Source organism: Dasypus novemcinctus, chromosome 2 (genome assembly GCF_030445035.2).
Source record: "Dasypus novemcinctus isolate mDasNov1 chromosome 2, mDasNov1.1.hap2, whole genome shotgun sequence".
In the NCBI taxonomy this organism is placed as follows: domain Eukaryota; kingdom Metazoa; phylum Chordata; class Mammalia; order Cingulata; family Dasypodidae; genus Dasypus; species Dasypus novemcinctus.
This window is the reverse complement of record NC_080674.1, coordinates 196,630,185-196,653,503: the sequence shown is the minus strand read 5'-3', so window position 1 is coordinate 196,653,503 and position 23,319 is coordinate 196,630,185. Positions and strand designations below refer to the sequence as shown.

Here is a 23,319-nt window from a genome sequence, read left to right as displayed (position 1 = left end):
TAATTTTCATAACTTAAAGAAAAGAAGTTTTTAGCTTCCTGTAAGGGAAAAAGAGAACATTCCTTGAATAAACTATTATGGTTTCAATTTTATTTAACTTGAGTGTAATCTCCCATAGTTAATTTATAAACTAAATTAACATTATATGTACAAAATCTTTACAGTAATGAAAATTGTAAGTTCACATTGGTGAAATTAGGCTAAAGGAAAAAGATTGTAGATATGCTCTCTTAAATAAAGAGTAAATTTCTTTCATTGGTAATTGTAATTCAGTAAGTTTATTTAAACATGAGGTGGCTAGTCAATGTGGTTATAAGTCAATTATAAAGAGTTTGTAAAACATCTTCCAAACTGAAAATGTTTAAACAGTTCTAGTTGTAGAAGTCATTGTTAACTAAAAAAGTTAGATTGGTATTGGTAGCAGTAATAACTTCATGATAATAAACCTGTCTGAAGGCCACTGCAAAGTACACATTTAAGTAAATATTAATAAAAAGTTGTCTTGATTCTATTGGAAATATTCTGTTTTCATTCTAACAATGAAAAATAATTTTTTTCCTCTATTGCTAAAGTACCTACTGTTATCTTCATAATAAAATTGTGTAAGTAAACAGTCATTTAATATATGATGTGTTGCATTAAATTGTTTAAATATATATATATATATATATATATATATAAACAAGGAATAAACTTTAACATTGTCAAACTCTTGTGCATTCAAACCAGGCCTTGAATACATTACAAGTGGCCTCTCCATGTGAGTTATTGGCTAGGCTGGTCACTGACCCCTCAATTAAAATATGTGCTATATCAGTCTCTGGTTCTGCTCCTGAAGTCAATGGAAACTACGTTGCAGTTTCAAGCTCCTGCAGCAGCCAATGATGACTCGGTACAGCCAAGTGTACAATGGATATCATCTCGAGACTGGCACTGTTCCATGGTGCCAGAGAGCACTATGCACCAGGCTAGTAGAATACTGGAAAATCTCTTAAGATGAAGGATGCTGCAACTTGCTCACTGCATTGAAGAACATGCTTAGTGGAGCCATGATACCAGGATACTGTAAGTGAAACTTAAACACAATTGGCATTATGGCCTTCTCTCATGGAGAGATAACATGTAAGGTATTACAAACCTGAAACTCAAAACTAATAATTGCAACTCTGAATCCTTATGCATTAAGTAATACATTAGTTAATATTAAGTGCTGTACTTTTATCCTGTACTAAATATATGCCTAATAATTGTAATGTTATCTTTTCTATTTTGGATCAAGTGCAGAAGTACATTAGACATGTTAAATTCCTGGTAAAATCATTTTCTAAACAGTTAATAACATGTCTATAGAATAAGGTGGCAGTCTCAGCCAGTCTCAGTCAACTTCTATATTCTACTGTACTCTGCTGTGTAGCAAAGGTGAGGCTTGCTTGCTGATTTTGAGTCACCTATTGAACAAGTCAAAATTGCTAGAAATTGTACAATTAAAAACCAAGGTGTAAAAAAAAACCTTTATTCTGTAGTTCTAATCACTCCACAGGTGAAAACCAAGAGAATTTCCAAATTAGTGTTCTAATCCTGAGTGAAGCCAGTTGCCCAAGGAGTGCCAGTTGACCAGGAGCATCTGACAGAGCGAATGAGTGTCAATCATTGAACAGCTTGGAATGTGTCTTCAGACAAAGCTAAGTGTCTGTTGCAATTTTCCTCTAAAGATAAATATCTTGAAAAAAAAAAAAAAAAGAATATGTATGCTGTTCCCACCAGCTTTTAAGAAGGAGTGCCATCTTTATAGGCACCTAACCTTGTAATCCAATTACCTCTGTAATCCAATGTCCTCTTTTAAAAACGGGTATTCCAAATTTTTAATTAAGTTTGTTTCTTTCAGAGTGAACATCTTATTAACCATATGAAAACTTCATCCAACTTCGTACAGAATGCCAGATCCATCTTCCTCCAGTTAGAATAAATTAAGAGTTTTGCACCTTATTAGGCAATGACTACAGCCCATGGCCAGCAGGAAGCAGTTACAGAAAAGAGATCATCTCCCTTCAGCACCCCTTTTAAATTAAAGGTGTAAACTCTTCAAGGGTAAAATAAAATTAATAGATGGATCTGGAACCTGACTGGAAATCCACGTGAGTGCCAGTGGCAGCAGAATAACTGCAGAAGGCCCCTGCCCAAGATTCTGCTGTCCAGAATGAAAAGTTCTAACCTTCTAAAAACAGTCCTGGATGCTGTACTAAAGACTGATAAATAATCAATCAAAACAACAAACAGCCATCCACCTCATAGCTCCAACAATAATTATGCCAAAGCTTAGCAAGTTAAACTTTGGCAGAAAGGGGGGAATGATGTGGGCTATGGGTGGAAGGCTCTTTGTCTCTTCAGAGATAACTAAGCTGTTTGACTTGTGAGTGTGGAACGGTAAGAGGCTGCAGTCCTGCCCTTAGGGACAGTGGCAGCGGCTCCAGTCCCAGGAAATGTTTAACAATGCAAGGGCTATAAACTTTAAGTATTTAGGGGAAATGCAAAAAGTAAATATGCTAAAAGCTTGTCTAGAATATCTGGAGCCCATGCTAAAAGCTTACCTAAGATGTGGAAGAGATATATGCTAATTGAAGCCTATTGAGAACTGAAACAAAGGGACCATTTGGCCTTTCCTCTCTGTATAAAAGACGTTTGAAAATCTTGTTCGGGGCTCGGGATTCAAACAGAAGTTCCCGAGTCCGGCCGGCCGTCAATAAACCATTTTTCCTTCTCAAAATCATTCCTGAGTCCTGGCCTCTATATACTCAAATAATTGAACTCTTAAATTCTACAACAATACTATCTTACATAGTGTGGTAGATGGAGCTTGACTGTAGATTCTTTGCCACTCCATGTAGTGACAGGTTGAGTGCTTTCCTTCCCCTTGACTCTGGGCTAGACTTGATGACTTGCTTGACCAATATGAGACTTCTCTCTAAAAAAGAGTCTGGAGGCTGTCAGAAGGAGTGCCCTTATGCACAACTGAGCTGAGTCTAAGAGACAGGTAAAGTAGATACAACCCCCAGGCATTGGTTCCTTTGAGGGCTAAAGAGACCCACGGGTTCTATGGTCATGGCAGATGGGGTTAACTGCCATGTCAGATGGCCTTTCTTTGGAGCTGGTGTTTCTGCGTGATGAATCTGGACTTAGATGGGATCTCTCTTCATAGGACTTTCATGCTACTGTGCTAGAGTTGTAGCTGGTGTTGGGGTTTAAGATATATTTAGGGGATTTGAATCTCTGGACTGACAATGTGATAGCAAGGCCCTGAGCCTCAACAGACTCCAGCTCCTACAATCTGATTTATTGGACTCACCTCACTCAGCTAAGATGGAGTTGAAGAAGAACAACCACCACACCATGGAGCCTAGAGTGCCTACATCTGAAAGTGAGAGGATTGCATCCAGTATCCATGTGGAATCTGAGCCTCCTCTTGACATAGAGGTGCAACGGACACAACCAATCCAAGGTCCACAGAGAAAAGGTGGCACTGGAGTGGGAAATGTGAACATGGTGGCTGATGGGTATGGGGAATGGCAGGAAGAGATGAGATATGGAGGTGCCTTTGGGACTTAGAGTTGCCCTGGATGATGCTTCAGGGGCAATCACTGGACATTGTAAATCCTCCCAGGGCCCACTGGATGGAATGGGGGGAGAGTATGGGCTATGATGTGGACCATTGACCAAGAGGTGCAGAGATGCCCAGAGATGTACTTACAAAATGCAATGGATGTGTCATGATGATGGGAATGAGTGTTGCTGGAGAGGGAGTGGTGGGGTGTGGGTGGTGGGGTTGAATGGGACCTCATATTTTTTTTTAATGTAATATTTTTACGAAATCAATAAAAAAATAAAATTAAAAAAAAAAAGAGAGACTTCTGAAGCTAGGTCACAAGAAGCCTTGCAACTTCTGCTCAGGTCTCTTGGAGCTCACTTTTTGGGAGCCCTGAGAGAACCATGCTGAAGACACCAGGTACAGGCACAGTGGCTGGGGAAGGCAGCCTCTAACACTGTTCCCTGCTTCCTGGTGTTCACATCCTTTTGTAATCCTATCCCTTTGGATGCAGGGCATTCCTAGTGACTGGCTTCTAACAAATAGAATATGGTAAAGTGCTGGGATGGCACTTCTAAATTAGGTTACAAGAAACCTATGTCTTCTGTCTTTCTTGATCTGTCTTGCTTTCTCTCCCCCAAAACCCTCAGACTGGGGGAAGCAAATTGCCAATAGTGGGTAAGGCCATAAAGAGGCCCAGGTATCAAGAAACTAATGTCTCAGGTAAACAAAAGGCAAGGAGCTAAGGTCTGTCAACAACCATGTGAGTCACCTTGGAAGTATTATTACTTCCTGAGATGATTGCAACCCTAGCAAACACCTTCTATGCAGCCTCAAGAGAGACCCTAAGCCAGAGGACTTAACCAATTTGTGCTGAATTCTTGACCTACAGAAACGGAGCTAATAGTCTTTTAAGCAGCTATGTTTTGGGGTCATTTGTTAAATAGTAACAGGCAACTAATATACTGGGAGACAATCCTCATAGAGCACAGCCTTCCATACATCCCTTCCAGAAAGTCAGGCATGTGAGCGAAGATATTTTGGAACCTTCCTACAATTCCATCCACTGACTGAAAGACCTGACCTCTGTCAGTGCAACTTGCAATAGAAGATTCATCCAACCAAGCCCTGCCCAAATTCCTGACACAAAATTTTGTGCTATGATAAAATTGGTTACTGTTTTAAGCCATTAAGTTTTGGGATAGTTTGATATGCAGCAAAAGATACCCGAAAGGGTTGTCAGGAATGTTTTCATGGTAAGAGGACATGCAGCAAACATCTGAAAGAAATGAGGCAGTGAGCCAGGCCAATATCAGGTAGAGGCAGAGCAAGTAAAGGCTATGTGAAAGCATGGTGGACATGTTCAAGGATCATCAGCCTGTGATTCATGTGGCTTAAGTGAAGTGGTCTAAGATGAGCCCAAAGAAGAAGCAGGAGAGCAGATCATGAAAGCCATTGTAAGGACTTTGGCATTTACTCTAAATTAACTGCAGTTTCAAGCAATCACCATTAAAATACTCTGTCATGAAATTGTCTCTCAGTCCTACTCCCTTCATTTATAATATCTGTGCCCAAATAATGAGAACCACAAGCCTACAGAAGACTCCTTTTATAGCATCAAGCACTGACCAACATTCATTTTCAAACTTTCCCTAAGAGAAGGTTTCATGGACTCTGGAGTCTGTGTGTGGCCTGTACCTTGACCCCTCCCCATTTCTCTGCTTTGCCTGGCCATATTTGCAGTTCAGCAGTGCTTTCATTTTCAGAGTGTTTACATTAACTTGAAGTTGTTAACCTAGTTGTGTTGCAGAATGTTTCAGACAGGGCCAGAGGCTCTAAATAAATAACAGTCATGTCAGGTCGACCAGGCAAAAAAGTGCCTGGATTCTGCTAAGCCCCCAGAGACTGGATGCTGCAGTGCTGAATACCTGAAATAGTGCTAAAAGCAGGTAATCTCAAGGAATACTAAGCAGATGCAGTTATGTCTCCAAACATCAACAGACGTTTCCTGATTGCTACGGAGACCAGTAAATAAACTTCTCTGTCATACCCTCTTAGAATAAACCACAGCTAGCTTGAGCCCAGTTATTTCATATTACCAAACAGATTGCTTGTCCTTCTTTGAACTTCACAGCTGAATGGCCAAAACAAAGTCTTCCAAGGACATTTTTAAAAAATGTATGCTGCTATCTAGAATAATGGGTCCCCAAATTTTGAAGTAGGAAGACCTATTTTTTTTTCCTCTTTAAAAAAAATTATTTTTATTTATTTTTAAAAGATACATATATCACAGAAAATGTTACCTTAAAAAAATACAGGAGATTCTCATATGCCCCATTCCCCACACACCGACGCTTTCCCACTTCAACAACTTTTTTCATTAGTGTAGTATATTTATTGCATTTGATGAATACATTTTGAAGCACTGCTACACAGCATGTATTATAGATTATAGTTTACACTCTCTCCCAGTCCATTTAGTGGGTTATGGCAGGATATATATAATGTCCTGCATCTCTCCCTGTAATATCATCCATGACAGTTCTAAGTCCCAAAAACACCCACCTACAATACCTCCTTTTCTCTCTCCCTGCCTTCAGCAACTCCAGGGGCCACTGTCTCCACATCAATGATAAAATTTCTTCCATTGCTAGAGCCACAAAAATTCTATAATAGAATAGCAGTAAGTCCACCCTAGTTCGGATTTTATTCCCAGTCCTGAACTCTGGGATGGTGATGCCCACTCCATCTCTTAATTGAGAAGGGGCTTCAATCCCACATGGCCGATGGATTGGACGCTCCTGCTTCCAGTTGTAGGCTCTCTTGGTTCCTTGGTATGGCAGTTGTCCTTGCTCACCTCCTTATTAGCTGACCTGGGTAAGTCCAAAAAACTGGAGAGTAGGTGTTGCAACTCCAATAAGGCTCAGGGCCCTGCTGGCACATGGATGCCCACAGATTCAAGTCTCCTGGACATATATCAACTCCAGCATTGATGACAGGTTCAATAAAAGGGACAGAAGAGGCTTGTGCAGAAAAGTCACATCTTAATAAATAAATCCTAAACAAAAAAGAAGGAATAAAGGGGTTGATACAAGGGGTTTATGAGAAGCACATTATGAGAGAGATGTTAGGGTTATGTGGTCTCCAAAGGGGATGGATGGAGGATCCTTGCCCCTTACTTCCAGCTCAGTCTGGGGGTTTCAGCAGGTGGTCTGGGACAGAACTGAGTGGGCACTACAGTTAGAGGACAGTGAACTGGTCTCTGACCCAAGCGTGGGAAACTTAAACATTTTAAGAATTGTGTAATCAAATTATGGCAGGCTAGCAGGGGAAGGAACTGAGTAGAGGGTTTACTGGGCAAGGGTTGGTGGTGTGTTTCCTCTGTGTCACACATGGGGTTGTTGTAGAATTTGAGAGGGGTTCAATTATTTGCGTATAGAGAGGCCAGGATTCAGGAATGATTTTGAGAAGGAAAAATGGTTTATTGACGGCCGGCCGGACTCGGGAGCTTTCTGTTTCAATCCGGAGCCCCGAACAAGGTTTTCAAATGTCCTTTATACAGAGAGGTAAGGCCAAAATGGTCCCTTTGTTTCAGTTCTCAATAGGCTTGAATTAGCATATATGTCTTCCACATCTTAGGTAAGCTTTTAGCATGGACTTCAGACATTCTAGGTAAGCTTTTAGCATATTTGGTTTGCATGTCCCCTAAATACTTAACGTTTATAGACCTTGCATTGTTAAAGTGTTTCCTGGGACTGGAGTCGTTGCCACTGTCACTGAGGGCAGGACTGTAGCCTCTTACGGTTCCACACCCACAAGTCAAACAGCGCAGGTTATCTCTGAAGAGACAAAGAGCCTCCTACCCATCGCCCACATCATTACCACTGGGCCAAGTCCGCTTCCCCCTCCTTTATTCCTTCTTTACGTGTGATGATTTTGTCAGAAATTTAAGGGTTTTTTTTTTTATGCCTTATTTGAAATTTTCAGGTGGTTGATAACCTCAAAATGTAGCAACAGCTATTGTTATGCCTCAGGTAAAATAGAAGCAATGGAAGATCCCATTTTAGTGTTTTCTTCTACTTAGCATCAGGAACAATAACCTAAAGAAGGCATAATTTCACTATTTATGCAAATTGTGCCTTTAGCCATAAAATGCAAAGACAGTTGAGTGATGAGAAGCCATTTTAGTTCAAAAGTACAATTATATCAGATAAACTTCCTGTTAACCAACTCAGGAAGTGGGTGAGGCTGAATCACCCACTGCTTTGCACATACTTCCTCCCCAACGTGAGAACTAAATTTTGCGGTGTCCACAGACTCAGCCCCAAATTTGTTCCCTTACACTCATTCCTTTGGTTTTCTCTGCCTGTCCTAGGTCTTCCAGCACCAAGTACATGCTGGTCACTTCCAAATATGCCTCTCCCACCCAGGCCTCCGCAGTGATCTCCAGACTCAAATATCCCATTATTCACTCAACACTTCCCACTTGTACGTCCACAACTATCTGGACTAACTGATTGTGGCTAAAACCTAATCCCTTCCTAGACCCACACTCCCCACAGTCTTCCCTCTTCCAAGTAATAGCAATGCTATCCTCTCATTTGTGTGGAGACATCCACACAATCTTCTTTCTTTCACCTTCTATATCAGTATCCTCTGGCTTCACCTTCCACATCTATGTAGAACACATTCCCACTCCACTATTGGGGTCCAATCCACATTGTCTCTACCTGGGATGCTATAGATAGTCTCCTTGAGATGATTCACCTCTGCCCTTGCCTCGCCGCGATCTTAAATAGCAACCACTGAACTTTCTAAAATAATGCCAGACCCCAAACTCCCTCCGCTCACAACCAGCCAGACTTCTGCCTTACTCAGGGGAAAAGCCACTTCTTTAAATATGCTCTGTGACCCTACACCCTTGCTCTGTCTGAATTCACCTCCAACTCCTCTTTCTCCCTGTCCTCTCATTTTGCTTTACCTCCATTACTCTCCTGCTATTCCTTTAACATAAGTCCTGCTCCCACCTCTTATTATTTGCATTTGGGGTTCCAGGTATCCCAAGGCTCATTCTCTGCCCGCACCGGATCTTACCTTCTCAGTAGAGGCTTTCTTGGCTCCCACATTAAATTTTGTAACACCTCCCATTCTGCTTTTTCCTTAACCTTCCAGTCGTTGATTTCCACCAGTGCACTGCTCACCACTTGATAAAATATTTAATTGGCTTCTTTATCCACTCTCTCATCTCTTTCCCCTCTACTGCCTTGGTTCCCCCTATCCATAAGGGTGGGAAGTTGTGACTGTTGTTTTCCCTATTTTATCTCCTGTGACAAAGAAAAGAGCATGATGGCAATAAAAGATCTTTGAATACCAGGCAATAGGTGGAACATAAATATTTCCACACTTCAAGACTCCTCATGCATAGAGAGAATGAAACAAGATTTTGATAAAGCTAAGATGAGCCTTTCCCTTCAAGGACACAAGAGATATTTTTATCTTTGTCACAGGTAGGGAAATTCACTTACTTTCCCATGATTTGCAGGATAGAAAATTAAATGAGATGTAAGGAAAAGAAACTAAGCCAGAGAGATCTTCCTCACTCCCTTGCAGACAGAATTCTAGTAGATCATTTTGGTGATCCCTGCTCTTCCACAATCCCTGGGGTCTACCAGGTTACCAGTGGCTCTGCCTACCCCATTCTGCTCGGAGGCCTAAGGGGATGGGATGCTCTACACCTTCCCTTGGAAATGGCCAATTGTATTCTGAGACTTGAGCAATCACCCCAGAGGAGAAAAGTAAGGCAGATACAAGAGGTAGCTGCCTCAGGGTGACCTCAGAATGACAGAACCTGGAGGATGAGGGGATGTGGACATCAAAATTCTATACCCTGTTAAAATCTAACCACAGGAAGCCCTGCCCTGCTATTCAGACCCTACAACTCAATCAAGGTGGTTTCTGTGTTTCTGCTATTTGTTATTTTCTACTACAATAATCACAATATTATAACTGGGGCAGCACTCTTTGTAGAACCCTGGACTCTGTCTTCCAACCACTGAGAGAATGTCCACTGGTTGTGAACTAGGAAGAAATGGAAAAGAACATGGGAATTCCTATTAATATAACATATATCTGTTCACAGGTTTTTTTCCCCCTTCATTTTATAAATATGAATCATGCTTTCAACTGATAAAAGTTTCACTTTGACAAACATAATCTAAGTAGGCTAAATAAATTTCAGCTAAAGTTAAGTTAAAAAACACCAACTAAAGGATATCAAGACTGACTACTGTACAAGTTATAGTTATTAAAAAGTATCTATACACATTTCATTTCATATTTTCTGACAGATTCTACACTTCAGAAAGCCCTCTAATTTAGGTAGCAATCATTTGGTTATGTGTACTTAAGGCATATATTAATGAAAAAGGAATGATTTTTTGGGTAAGCAATAATATACATAGATCAATCTGTTCTTTAGTTTTACCAATCAGATATTAAATGCTACATTATTGCTTATGATGAAATTCCTTTATGAAATATATAAACAAATAAGTCCATGATAAAAAATTATGTATTTCCTTTAACCAGTATTGCTTTGTGTCTTTCAAAAATCAAAACCTTAGCTAAGTTCAAACGTAACATGCAGTATATAGATTTATAAATAACACCGTTATTTTTGAACTTTATTATGCTTCAACTGAAGTGGGCTATGGGTGGGAGGCTCTTTGTCTCTTCAGAGAAAACCTACGCTGTTTGACTTGTGGGTGTGGAACGGTAAGAGGCTGCAGTCCTGCCCTCAGTGACTCCAGTCCCAGGAAACACTTTAACAATGCAAGGTCTATAAACGTTAAGTATTTAGGGGACATGCAAACCAAATATGCTAAAAGCTTACCTAGAATGTCTGAAGTCCATGCTAAAAGCTTACCTAAGATGTGGAAGACATATATGCTTATTCAAGCCTATTGAGAACTGAAACAAAGGGACCCTTTTGGCCTTACCTCTCTGTATAAAAGACATTTGAAAACCTTGTTCGGGGCTCGGGATTGAAACAGATAGCTCCCGAGTCTGGCCGGCCGTCAATAAACCATTTTTCCTTCTCAAAATCATTCCTGAATCCTGGCCTCTCTATACGCAAATAATTGAACCTCTCTCAAATTCTACAACACAACCATTTCTATTACTCTTTTAAATATATTTCAATAAATACTTGCTATTTTTTGTGAATTGTATTTTAAAATCACAAGTAATGTCTTACAAATCTCCATGTATAATGGTACTAAACAAACAGAAACACAATTTTTAAGTGTGCTTGAAGAATTCTAAGTAGAAGAATGTACTTACTAGCTGGCATATATGGCATGCACAAGAAAGGCAAGCAACTCTTGATAAAAAAAAGATTGAGAGGAGAGGTATTTCCTTTTTTGTCTGCCTGTTTTTTGTTTATTATTGTTAGTATTAAAATAATGACAATAGATTGTTTTGCATGTTCAGAATATCTAACAAAAATACATTTAAAAAATAGTATAGGTTGGAGTAAAAATACACCAAATGTAAGATAAGGAATATAGTTGGTAGTAATATTTTGACAATGCTATTGCATAGTTTGTAACAAATATTTCACACCAATGCAAAGAGTTGGTGGAGTGGTTATGTATGAGACCCCTGTGTGATGTTATGTATGTTTATTTTGTAAGTTTGCAATCTTTACTATACACTTATTGTTTATGTGCATTCACGTATGAATGATATACTTCAATAAAAAATTTTAAAAATTTGATTTGTTTAAAAAAATAGGAAGTGTTTTAATGAAAAAAAATGAAGGACTGAAGAATGGAGAAATTTTCCAAACAGTATCCAGTACTTTCTTCACAATTTGTGCAAACACATCCTTAAATAAATACTGTGATATCTACAAAATAGAGGTGAGAGGGAAAAATTCTAATGTATCAGGGTTCTTCACTGTTATCTCTTTCAATCTTGTGGATACATCATTTTATATAGCAACTAAAAATGTGATTCTAATCAACTAAAAAATAAAAGTATACCTTTATATCACAATGCAGTTCAAACCAATATTGAAAGCCTACGAATTAAGTAATCAATAGTGTAAACGACATGCTGAATGTCCACTTTTTCCTTTATTTGGTCGTAGCTTTGTTTTTGGAGGTTGACATTGACATCTGCACTGACAACTCTGTCAGTAACCTCTGTGGACGCACACCACAGGACGATGTCATCCTTTGTGCCAGGGAGCAATCTTACCTGGCTGTTCACAGGAAGAGGGCTATGCAACAAACAGTGAGGTTCTGCTTCTTTAATGAAAGTGTACTGGGTGTGATAAGCTCCTTCTTCAATGTATTTTGACAGACTTACCTGCTCACCATTTATTTCTATTTCCTTTTATACCTCAAAAGAAGAAAGCTGATTAAACTGTATCACAAGATAATCTGCAGCTGTAGCTACACTGACAAGAGCAACAATATTTCCTGGCCCTGCAGTTGCAGCATGAAGCATAAGCCATCCACCCAGATACAACTAATATCTATATTCCTATAGCTAATTATAGAAAGAACATTTTTCTCAGTTTGTCAATGTGCATTCTTTGAATTTACTATTTGAACTTCAAAAACTCCTGAGTAATCAAACCTTAAAAAGGTGTGACTTACAGATTTGAAAAATTTTTCAATCATCAAGGGTTTTGTACCACTCATATTAGCTATAAAGACAGAGATGAAGATGACTCCTGGACTTTTGCCCTTTAGGTGCTTGTAAGCCAGGTTTGGAGAGTCCTGTCATCTAAGGAAACAGTGTGAGGTCTTCTGTCTGCAAGCTGAGAGCCACCGAGAAGCTGTTTGTGTTTGTGTGCAAATAACATGCGAAGGCTATAAAGAGGACTGAAGGAAATGGCTGAGCTGTCTGAGCTCTGTCAAGATATGAGCTGCCAATGCATCATGCTCATACCCACTATCTTCACAGCTCTCTCTACATCCCATACAGTCCTACAGTGAGGTGAGGTGCAGAATGCACCAGGACAGAAGCTGCACATGCACTGCCAGCTGAAAATGGACCTTAGACATATGCTTTTTCATCACCTCTACCTGCCGTACAAGAACATTACAATGTGAAAGATAAAGAATATAAGCTTTTGAGAGATTTGCATATGATATCTTGGCTTGGGGACCTCCCAGGCATCATAGGGAACTTGCTTACCCTGGCTCTGGGCAGCTTATTTCCTCCTCTCACTGCCTGATCCACCCGGAGAGTGGAGAACATGGCCTGACCTGTATGGATGGAAGCACTGCTCTCCCTTTGGCAATCCTCTAGTTCCAAAGTAGTCATCTGATCCTGAATGGTCCCAAGAGTTTCTTACTTACTAGCTCTGGAGGGAAAAGAGATTGATGGCATCACAGATTAGCTGCAAATGTTTCCACAGCAAGAGCAGAAATGCTGAGTCTGGTGAAGCCCTCCCTGCAACCTGCTGCCCAGCAACACTACACAGACCTGTCCTGTCATGTGAAATCCAGGTTCTGTGTGTGCATGTGATCAGTACAGAGGGAAAGGGCTGAGAGAGCCTCCACCCTGTCTGGGTAACAAGGCAAACAGTGTGAACCAGCAGGAAGGACTCCAAAGAGCCTCTGACTTTTGCCCCACTCTTCAGTGGGGGAAATCTGGCCCATTGTTTGGGGACTTCATTTACAGGAAATGAAAATGAAACCAGGCTATTTCTGTTTTCTCCTTTCTAAGTAGCACAAGCATTTCCAGGAAAAGAAAAATACATCTGCTGTGACTTCAGAGTCTCAGGGAATAGGGATGGGAAGAGAAGACTCTCAGGGCCAGGAGAGGCAGGTCCCATGGGGGGATCCACCCATCCAAGTTGCTCAGGTAGATGTGGCTTCTCCAGGCCAGGTGAGCATGGTGGACAGGGAAAAAGGCTGTGAGCAATTTGCAAATCTCCCAGTGGGTGAGGTAGAAGACTTAACCATCAAAAGAGGGTGGGGCTCTCACTTTCTTTCTCTCTGAGTTCCTTTTTCTTTAGTAGTGTTGCAGCTGATTGCCACATAGTCAACAATTGGGCACTAATGTCTCTGGCTGTCATGGGTATCCAGAACTATGTAGGAACTTCAAGATCAAGGGTTTGATCACATGACCAAGTCAAACTAACATGAGGACACTGTGGAAATTTGCTAAGACAACAAAGATGAGGAAGCAGTGCTAGAGGGCGAAGGATGGTCCAGCCAATGCCTGATATAGCTTTCAGGTAGACAGAGTCTTAGGAAAACACCAGCAGGACCCCATATACATGGACCCAGTTCAGTGTAAAAATTTTCAAGGCAGACAGTCCTGAAATAGGTGTAGTACCTCTTCTACAGATCATCAAATTGTCTTTCACCCTAGTGAGTTTGTCAAAAGGCAAATATCCTCCACCATAACAGCTAAGCAGAGAAGAAATATGCCTTTTAATGATATATTTTCATTTATGGTACCACCAGGCAGAGGAATGACCCCAAAATATCAGGTTGACCTGGGTCTTCACTCTCTGCTGCCCTTGATAAATGGTTCCAGCTGGGGCAGGGTGTGGGTCAGGAAGGAGCCAGACCCTTACTCCAGGATGAGTAGAAACCCCACTGCTCACCCTGGTCATGATGGCCTTGACTGTGTGAGCTGTGCATGTGAAGGTTTAAAACAAGCTTTCCAGACAATCAATCACATTGGCAAAATGAATCTGGTCCTGGGCACCTGAACACATAGATTTGTTATGAAATGCTGATAAGTTGTTCATGGCCACACAATAGCAATTAAGACAGAACTATAAAAGGCACAGAGGAAGATAGATAAGCAGTTTCAACAGAGCATGCAGAATACCACAGAAGGTCAAGTGCTGAAAGCTTATTACTCACGTACATTAGAGAGATCTTAATCAATCATCCTCTTGAGCTTTGAACCTAATGAATTGGATGAAGGATGAAACACAGAAAGAGAATAAGTTTGCACTTTGCTTGGCATGTCCTGTGTCCTGTGTGGATGATCATGGCTGGGAGATGGGCTGCTATCACTCCATTTCTCTCCCATTCTCATCTACCCAGTATTGTGTTATTTACTTTGTGGGATATAAATGAAGAACGAGGCCATTGTAGTACCTACAGCCTAGGTGGGGAGAAAAGAATTTTCATGTCACATATTCAGAGAGAAGCAGGTGAGGTTTATGTTAGAAATTGAAATATGCTTTATGAAGATGTCATCCACACCTCTCTTTTTAGGGTGAAAGGAAATCAATTGGTTTATACCCTCAGAAGAAAGCATTTATCTATGCAGATGGAATAAATGGCTTGATCATGATGTGATTCACAAACACATATAGATGTGTTCACATATAACATGTACAGATAACAGATGGTACCACATGCCTGGAAGAAACATATAAAAATAATATTCTAGAGTACAGAATGGGAGGAGAGGCCAGGTAGGTTAGAAGGAGATTATGAAGACCATTTAAAAATATTTATTGGGAAGTTGACTTGGTCCAGTGGTTAGGACATCCATCTACCACATGGGAGGTCTGCGGTTCAAATCCTGGGCCTCCTTGACCCGTGTGGAGCTGGCCCATACGCAGTGCTGATACGCGCAAAGAGTGCCGTTCCATGCAGGAGTGTCCCGGCATAGGGGAGCCCCATGCACAAGGAGTGCACTCCGTAAGGAGAGCCACCCAGTGTGAAAGAAAGTGCAGCCTACCCAGGAATGGCGCTGCACACACACAGAACTGACACACAAGATGACGCAACAAAAAAAGACACAGATACTTGTGCTGCTGACAACAACAGAAGTGGACAAAAAACATGCCTCAAATAGACACAGAAAAGAGACAACTGGGGAGGGAGAAGGGAGGAGAAATAAATAAATAAATAAATCTTGAAAAAATTTTCCTTTAAAAATATTTATTTTATTTAATTCTCACCTGCCCCGCCCCCCCCCCCCCCCACATTGTTTGTGCTTCCTGTTCCTTTCTGTTTCTGTTTGCTGTGTACTTCTTTTTTTTTTTTTTAGGAGGGACTGAAACTAAACCCAGGACCTCCCATGTGGGAGGGAGGTGCCCAGTGGCTGGAGACACCTCTGCTCCCACTTGTTGTGTCTCTCATTGTGTTTCCTTGTGTCTTGTCATCTTATTGCATCAGCTTGCTATGCCAGCCCATTGCATCAGCTCACTATCTTGCTCATCTTCTTTAGGAGGTACCAGGAACAGAAACAGGGACCTCCCATGTGGTAGGCAGGTGCCCAAGTGCTTGAGCCACATCTGCCTCCCATGAAAATCATTTTGAACCTCTCTTATTTTACTTATCTATCCTGGTCACCATACCAAATGAGCACACATTTATAAGACTCACACACACATATACATTAACCTAACTGATGTGGAACTCAAAATGACTGAGGAGAAAGTCACCACATAGTTTCCTTGCAAATTGTTCTCCTGCCAATTCCCAGAGAACTTCAAAGCTGAGACTGGGCCCATGGATCTTGTTTAATTTACTTGACTGGTCAAGCAAATACCATGAGAGGGGTCTGCTTAAACAATGGCAATTTATTAACTCACAATTATGAAGCTAAGAGAAAATCCAAATCAAGACATCATCATGGTGATACTTTCTTTCCAAAGACTGGCCATATACATTCATAAAGCATACAATCCATCCAAGGTGTACAATCAATGGTATTTGTTATAATCACATAGCTATGCATTCATCACTCGAATAATAAGAATTATCATAAAAAATAAAAGAAACAAAAACCTTTATCTTTTAAATAATCCCCTCTAAATCTCTCTATCCTTCCCCTGCCTTAAATAGCTGCTTTTCTGTTTCCATCTCTCTGATTTATTTGTATTTATATTTTGTATAGATGGAGTCAAACAATATGTAGTACCTTTTGTCTAGTTTCTTTCACTTAGTGTATTTATTTTTTTTACCTTTATTGGAAAATTATTAATATATTACTATAACTACTGTCCATATTTGCTTTGGTATTAACTTCTTGTAACATTAATGTACATTTGCTCAGTTTTAAAGAGAAACAAGTTTTACGTATCCAATATTATCCATATTCATATTTCACATGAGATTTTGCTATGCTATACAGTCTCATATTACATTTCTTTTTAGCTTTCCTTATAGTAACATTTGTGACCTTAGACTTTCCCTTTCACTGTTGTACTAACATATTAGCATTGCTAGTTCCAAACACTATGATGTGCTTTCACCATTTCTATTTATTTCCAAAAATTCATAAATAACATTTTTATCATTTCTACACAGATTAACCCTCAGCTTTCTATCTCTATCTTCCTTCTATTTTCTTGTGACCTATATTCTAGTTATTAACTGCATGAGTTTATACAATATATTTAGCTCCTACTAGCACAATCATACAGTATTTCTCCTTTTGTGTTTTGCTTGTTTCACTCAACATAATGTTCTCCAGTTTCATTCATGTTGTCATATACTTCACAACTTAATTTCTTCTTACAGCTGCATAATGTTCCTTCACATGTATACACCACAATTTATTTATCCATTCACCGGTTGATGGACACCTGGGTTGTTTCCATCTTTTGGCAACTGTGAATAATGCCACTATGAACATTGGAGTACAGATGCCTGTTTGTGTCAGTGCTTTCAGTTCTTCTGGGTATATACTTAATAGTGGTATTACCAGAACACATGGCAAATCTATTTTCAAGTTCTTTAGAAGTTGCCAAACCATTCTCCACACTGGCTGTACCATTCTACATTCCCACCAAGAGGGAATAAGCATTATCTTTCTAGATCCTCTCCAACACTTGTAGTTTTCCCACCTTTTTATTAGTACAAATGCTCATAGCAATTTTTAAAATTTATTTTATTTCTTAATTATCTTTTCTTAAAGTTAATAGATCACATAAAATGATACATTAAAAAACATAAGATGCTCCCATATACCTCTCTCCCCAAATCCCCACCCCATCATTTTCTTTAATTGTATCTTTTTGAAGATATATAAATCACAAAAAAATGTTACTTTAAAAAATATAAGAGAGATAGGAGGCAAGATGGCATCTGAGTGAGTACACCCTCCTCATCTCTCCTGCAAAGGACCAGCTGAGTGGGGACAGAATCTTGCTGGAGCAAGCTGTTTCAGGAACCTTCAAAGCAGGAGGTGTCTGAAAGTCGATCTGGAGAGACTGTGACAAAAGTAATGCTGGCTCAAGGTAAAACTGTACATTTCAAACACTGAAGTTGGAAGCTGTGGTAAGGTAAAACCCTTCCTTCTAGGGCTGAGGGCTGCAGCATTCCCTGAAATCTGTCAGTTGGATGGCAGTGTTCCAAAGCCCCATGCTCCCCAAATGCATGATCCCCAAACCTGTGTTCCCTGAAACCCCATAACTTACATTTCACAGACCCACATACCCAGAGTCCACATTATCCTCAGCCTCAATTTCCTGAAATGAGGACTCCCCGAGATCTAACATTTCCCTAGCCCTCCAGTCTCAGACTAACTCTGGGAGTGGGAGGGTTTTGGTGGGAGCTGCAGAGGGTCCTGAGGAGTGCAAGTTCAAGGTTCTGGTACCCACCACCTTTTTTTTTTTTTGAGCTTGAAGGAGCATACCAGCTGGCTTGGGGAGAGCCTAGGAAGGGAGGAGATGTGAATCTGCTGAGAGAGCCTAATTTACTTAAATGCTCTTGGATAGGCAACTTGGTCTGGGAGAAGATGGAGTCAGAAAATTAACTAGCCCCCCAGTAGAACACCTAAGGGAGACGGACAGTAGGATATGCTTTGCAGGCTTCCAATAGCATATTTAGGGTTTCTGGCAAGGGGTAGGTACTCTCTCTCAAGAAATTAAGAGTCATTATTTTCTGTGGTGATTTGGGTCAGGAGGGATCCATTTGAATCTCCTATGGGACCCCTCACACAGCTTTCCTGCTGCTCTGGGAGAAGGGAAAGTGAAGAAGGGAGAAAGGGAGAAGGCCAGACTCCTAAGCAGTTTATTCAATTGCAAAGAAGATTCCTTGCTTAAAGCCTTGTATGGTCATTTTGTTGGTTTGGTTTGTTTTCTTGTTTTTCCTTCCTCTTTATCCCACCAAGGTCCTTCTTTTTTTTTTTTTTCTTTTTCTTTTTCTTGCTTACTTTCCCCTTACCCCTTTTCTTTCTTCTGTTTCCTTTTTTTATATTAGGTGCTGCAGACAGCATTTCTTACTTGCTGTGCTTCCTTATCCTCAATTTCATCTTTTATTTATTTATTTATTTATTTTTTTTTTTTTTCCAGTCATTTCTTTTACTACTTCACATTTTTAGCAAACAAACCAAGGTGCAAACAGGGTTTATTTCACATTAATATATTAACTGGATTTTTGTCAAATAAATAGGGCGTTCTCTTTAAATAACCATCTCCTCCTTCATGACCAGTCCAGGAACAAATGCGAGTGAATTTTAGTGGCTCCGGGGTGCAAGGCCCACCGGGCAGAAGCTGAGAGGAAGAGAGCGGGTGGCACCCAGGGCCGGGCTGGGCCCAGCCCACCCAGCAGCCCAAGCGGCACGATGGGGTAAACGTGCACTGTCCAGCTCCAGGCTGAGGAGCCCCTTGTAGAGGGAGAGGAAATGAGAAAAGGCAGAGCCAAACAAATTGCAGAAACACGAGCAGGAAAGCAGAGGGCTTGCGCCCCAGCTGCAGTGGTCTCGGCGCGGGCGCTACCCAGGCCCTGGCAGCTCACGTTAAAGCTCTCGGTCACACAGAGGTGGCAAGGGGGGGGGACCAAGGCAGCACAGGGAAGGCGAGGGCGACGGGGATGGAGCTGGGCTGGGAATGTGGCCTGTGGCGGTTTGGGACAGCCCAGAGGGGTGGGAATGGGAGGGGGCCTGGCAGGGGCCCTTCCAGGCAGGCCTGGCCTCCTGCCAGGCCGGGAAGACCCGCGGCTGGTCCGAGCATGCTCGCGGGGTTAGTGGCAGCTGAGGCTGAAGTGGCGACCAACAGAGGAGGACTGGGTGGAGGAGGTGGTCAGAGAGGCCCTCCGTGGGGAGAAGCCGCTAGGGTGAAACGGGGGAAGGGGGCCCTCTGCGCCCACAAGGAGAGCCTCGGAGATAGTGAGTGGGCAGCTCAGCCGAGCAGCACCCGAGGCTCTGTGCTCGCGTGGGAAGCTGGAGGACGCCTCTCTAGAGCCGGGGCCCCCTCCCGGGCCTCCACACGAGTCCCTCGTGTTTATCATCAGACCTGGGGCAGAACAGAGCCCTCCCGAGGCCTCCCCCGACCCCAGACGCAGCCCCAGGAAAGGGGGGGAGGCGCTCTGAGCGTGGGGGGAGGGCGGGGTCTACTGGGTCTTCTTATCCTCCGGGTGGTAGTAGGGGGGTGGCGGCGGCTGGTTCGTGGGCATGTAGACGTTGTGGGGGTTCCCGGGGTTGTAGTAGGCACTGGCAGCGGCCTCTGCGGCCTTGGCTTCGGCTGCAGGGGTGGAAGGGACATCAGGGCCGCTGACCGGAGGTTCCATGGGTCCTGGATAGGGTGGTGGTGGGGGATGCACGTATCCCATGGCCCCGTCCATCATGGGAGGGCCTGGATAAAACTCTTGAGATGCCACCTGGAGCATTCGCTGTCCAAACTCGATGGCGCCCCCTGCTGTAAAGGTCAACTTGTACGAAGCAGAGCCTTCCCAGCCACCTCCTGCTTCGGCCTTCACTGTTCCCTTGACGTAGTTTGCACCGAACACAGGCTGCTTGATCTCACAGTCCTTCATCAGGTAGAATGGCATCATGAATGACTGCATGGCATCCCGTCCCTTGGACAGAAAGATGACCCGGTATGGAGTAAGGAAGACAGTGCCTTTCTTGGTCCCCCTGAAGGCCTCGGGCACGTTTTTCATGTCGTTGAATGTAAGTTCCACATGGTCGTAGGACATGAGGATGCTCTCAGTGTTGTTGACAATCACGCCGCCGCCCTCTGAGTGATTCTTGTTGAGTGCCATCGTCTCTCGGAAAGGGGTCCCGAGACTCGCAATGCAGTGCGCCTCCTCAATTTCATCTTTTATGTGTATACTGATTTTAACTACCAATGCTATTCCCTTTCCTTTATATCTTTCTATCCTCCATTATTTATTGTTTCTCTTACATTCCACTTCTCTTTGTTTAGTCCCCAATTTTTCTGACTTTATTTCTAATAACTATTCTATTTTCTATCTTTTATTCACTCTTTCTATTGTTGTCATTTCTTTTCTCTTTCCCTCTCTCCTGACCACACTGGCCTTTTAATTCATACTATATTCTCCCCCATATTCAGTTTACTATCTCATTATAGGTACTCCACTTTTCTTACTCTTTTTTTTTTTTTTAAAGATTTATTTATTTATTTTAATTTCCCCCCCTCCCCTGGTTGTCTGTTCTTGGTGTCTATTTGCTGCGTCTTGTTTCTTTGTCCACTTCTGTTGTCGTCAGCGGCACGGGAAGTGTGGGCAGCGCCATTCCTGGGAAGGCTGCACTTTCTTTTCACGCTGGGCGGCTTTCCTCACGGGCGCACTCCTTGCGCGTGGGGCTCCCCCACGCAGGGGACACCCTTGCGTGGCACGGCACTCCTTGCGCGCATCAGTGCTGCGCATGGCCAGCTCCACACGGGTCAAGGAGGCCCGGGGTTTGAACCGCGGACCTCCCGTATGGTAGATGGACGCCCTAACCACTGGGCCAAAGTCCGTTTCCCTTTTCTTACTCTTATAACTCTACACAGTTTACATGAATTTAATACCCATTCTCCTAACTCTCACATGGTTCCTCTGCTAACATTTACTATCAATATTACTATTACATTTTTTCTTTTCTTACCCCTTTTGCTTTCTTAGGCTCTAATATTTTCCTACAAGGGAACTTAGCCAACTACAAGGAAATAGAATAAGAAGAACAAAGTGTCAAAGAGAAGACTTACCATGCACACAAAAACAACCAATTAAACCCTGAGATTACATGAAGAAGCTAATCAACTGAATAAATGCATCATGATAAAATAATGACTAAACAGAAACAAAACAACACAAAAACAAAAGTACAAACCATACCAATAATCAAGAAAACATGGCCTAATCCAATGAACAAACTAAGAACCAGGAAGAAGATTGAAACATTGAACAACTAATAAAAGCTCTTAAAACATATCATGGACCAATTTAAGGAAGTAAAGGAAGAGATTAAGGATATTAAGAGAACACTTGGAGAGCATACAGAAGAAATTTTATTCATATGCAAAAAGAGAATGGATATGATGGTGATAAACAGCACAATTCAAGAAATCAAAACTACACCCTCAGCAAATAACAGCAGATTTCAAGAGGCAGAGGAAAGAATTAGTGATGTGGAAGACAGTACATCTGAAATCAAACAGATAGTAGAACTGATCAACAAATAGTTGGAAAAAATCCAGCAGGGACTTAGGGAACTGGATGACAATGCAAAATGCACAAACATACACATTATAGGCATCCCAGAAGGAAAAGAGAAGGGAAAGGGGACAGAAGGGGTGTTGCAGGAAATAAAGGCTGAAAACTTCCCAAACCTATTTAGAGAGATGGATGTACATGTCTAGGAGGCACAAAACACCCCAAAGAGCATAAATCCCAACAGGCTGACCTCAAGACATATACTAGTCAAATTATCCAATGCTCAAGACAAAGAGAAAATACTAAAAGCAGCAAGAGAAAATAGGACCATCACATACAAAGGAGACTCCATAAGATTAAGTGCTGATGTGTCATATGAAACAACAGAGGCAAGGAAGCGATGGCATGACATAGCCAAGGTACTAAAAGAAAAAAAACATTCCAACAAGGAATACTCTATCCAGCAAACCTAGCTTTCAAAAATGACAGAGAATTCAAAATATTCACAGATAAACAGAAATTAAGAGAGTATGCCAAACAGAATCCTGCCCTTCAAGAAATGCTAAAGGGAGTTCTACAGGAAGAAAGAAAAAAACTGGAGAGACAGAGTTGGAGGACAGTGTAAGAACAATTAAAAAGACAAAAAGAGGGAAAAAAATCAAAATACGACAAACATGAAACCAAAGAAAATATGGTTAATATAAGTAATTCCTTGAAAGCAATAACACTGAATGTCAATGGATTAAACTCACTGTTAAGAGATGCAGATTGAAAGATTGGATAAGGAAATATGACCCGTCTATATGCTGTCTAAAAGAAACACATCTTAGACCCAGGGATTCAAAGAGATTGAAAGTGAACAACTGGAAAACCATCCTGTAGGCAAACAATAACCAAAAAAAGGGCAGAGGTAGCTAGCTATATCAATATCACACAAAGTAGACTTTAATTGCAAAAGTACTATGAGAGACAAAGATGGACATTACATATTAGTGAAAAGGATAATCTTTAAAGAAGAAAGTACAATCATAAACATTTATGCCCCGAACAAGGGCACCTCCAAATACATGAGGCAAACACTGGAAAATCTAAGTGAAGGAATAGATGCCTCTACAATTCTAGTGGGGGACTTTAATAAACTACTATCACCATTGGACAGAATATATCAAAAGAGAATCAAGAAAGAAACAAAGACTTTGAATAATGTATCAGAGGATCTGGACCTAATAGACATATACAGAACATTACACCCAAATACAGCAGGATGTACATTCTTCTCAAGCACACATGGATCATTCTCCAAGATAGATCACATGCTAGGCCACAAAGAAAGTTTCAGTGAATTCAGAAAGATGGAAA

The 23,319-nt window shown here is 41.4% G+C and overlaps 1 protein-coding gene and 1 pseudogene across 1 annotated transcript; both read right to left on the bottom strand.

Annotated features, from left to right (window-relative positions):
- Positions 1–11,644: 11,644 nt before the first annotated feature.
- On the bottom strand, positions 11,645–12,919 carry LOC111759329 (palmitoyl-protein thioesterase ABHD10, mitochondrial pseudogene; annotated as a pseudogene).
- Positions 12,920–18,913: 5,994 nt separating this feature from the next.
- Positions 18,914–20,628, bottom strand: LOC101426539 (WW domain-binding protein 2). The gene has a single exon (XM_012531216.4). The coding sequence runs from the start codon at positions 20,563–20,565 to the stop codon at positions 19,915–19,917; it is 651 nt and encodes a 216-aa protein (XP_012386670.1). The 5' UTR covers positions 20,566–20,628; the 3' UTR covers positions 18,914–19,914.
- Positions 20,629–23,319: the final 2,691 nt, after the last annotated feature.

Excerpts from the sequence above, each read along its gene's own strand:
- LOC101426539 (XM_012531216.4), bottom strand. The coding sequence starts at position 20,565 with ATGGCACTCAACAAGAATCACTCAGAGGGCGGCGGCGTGATTGTCAAC.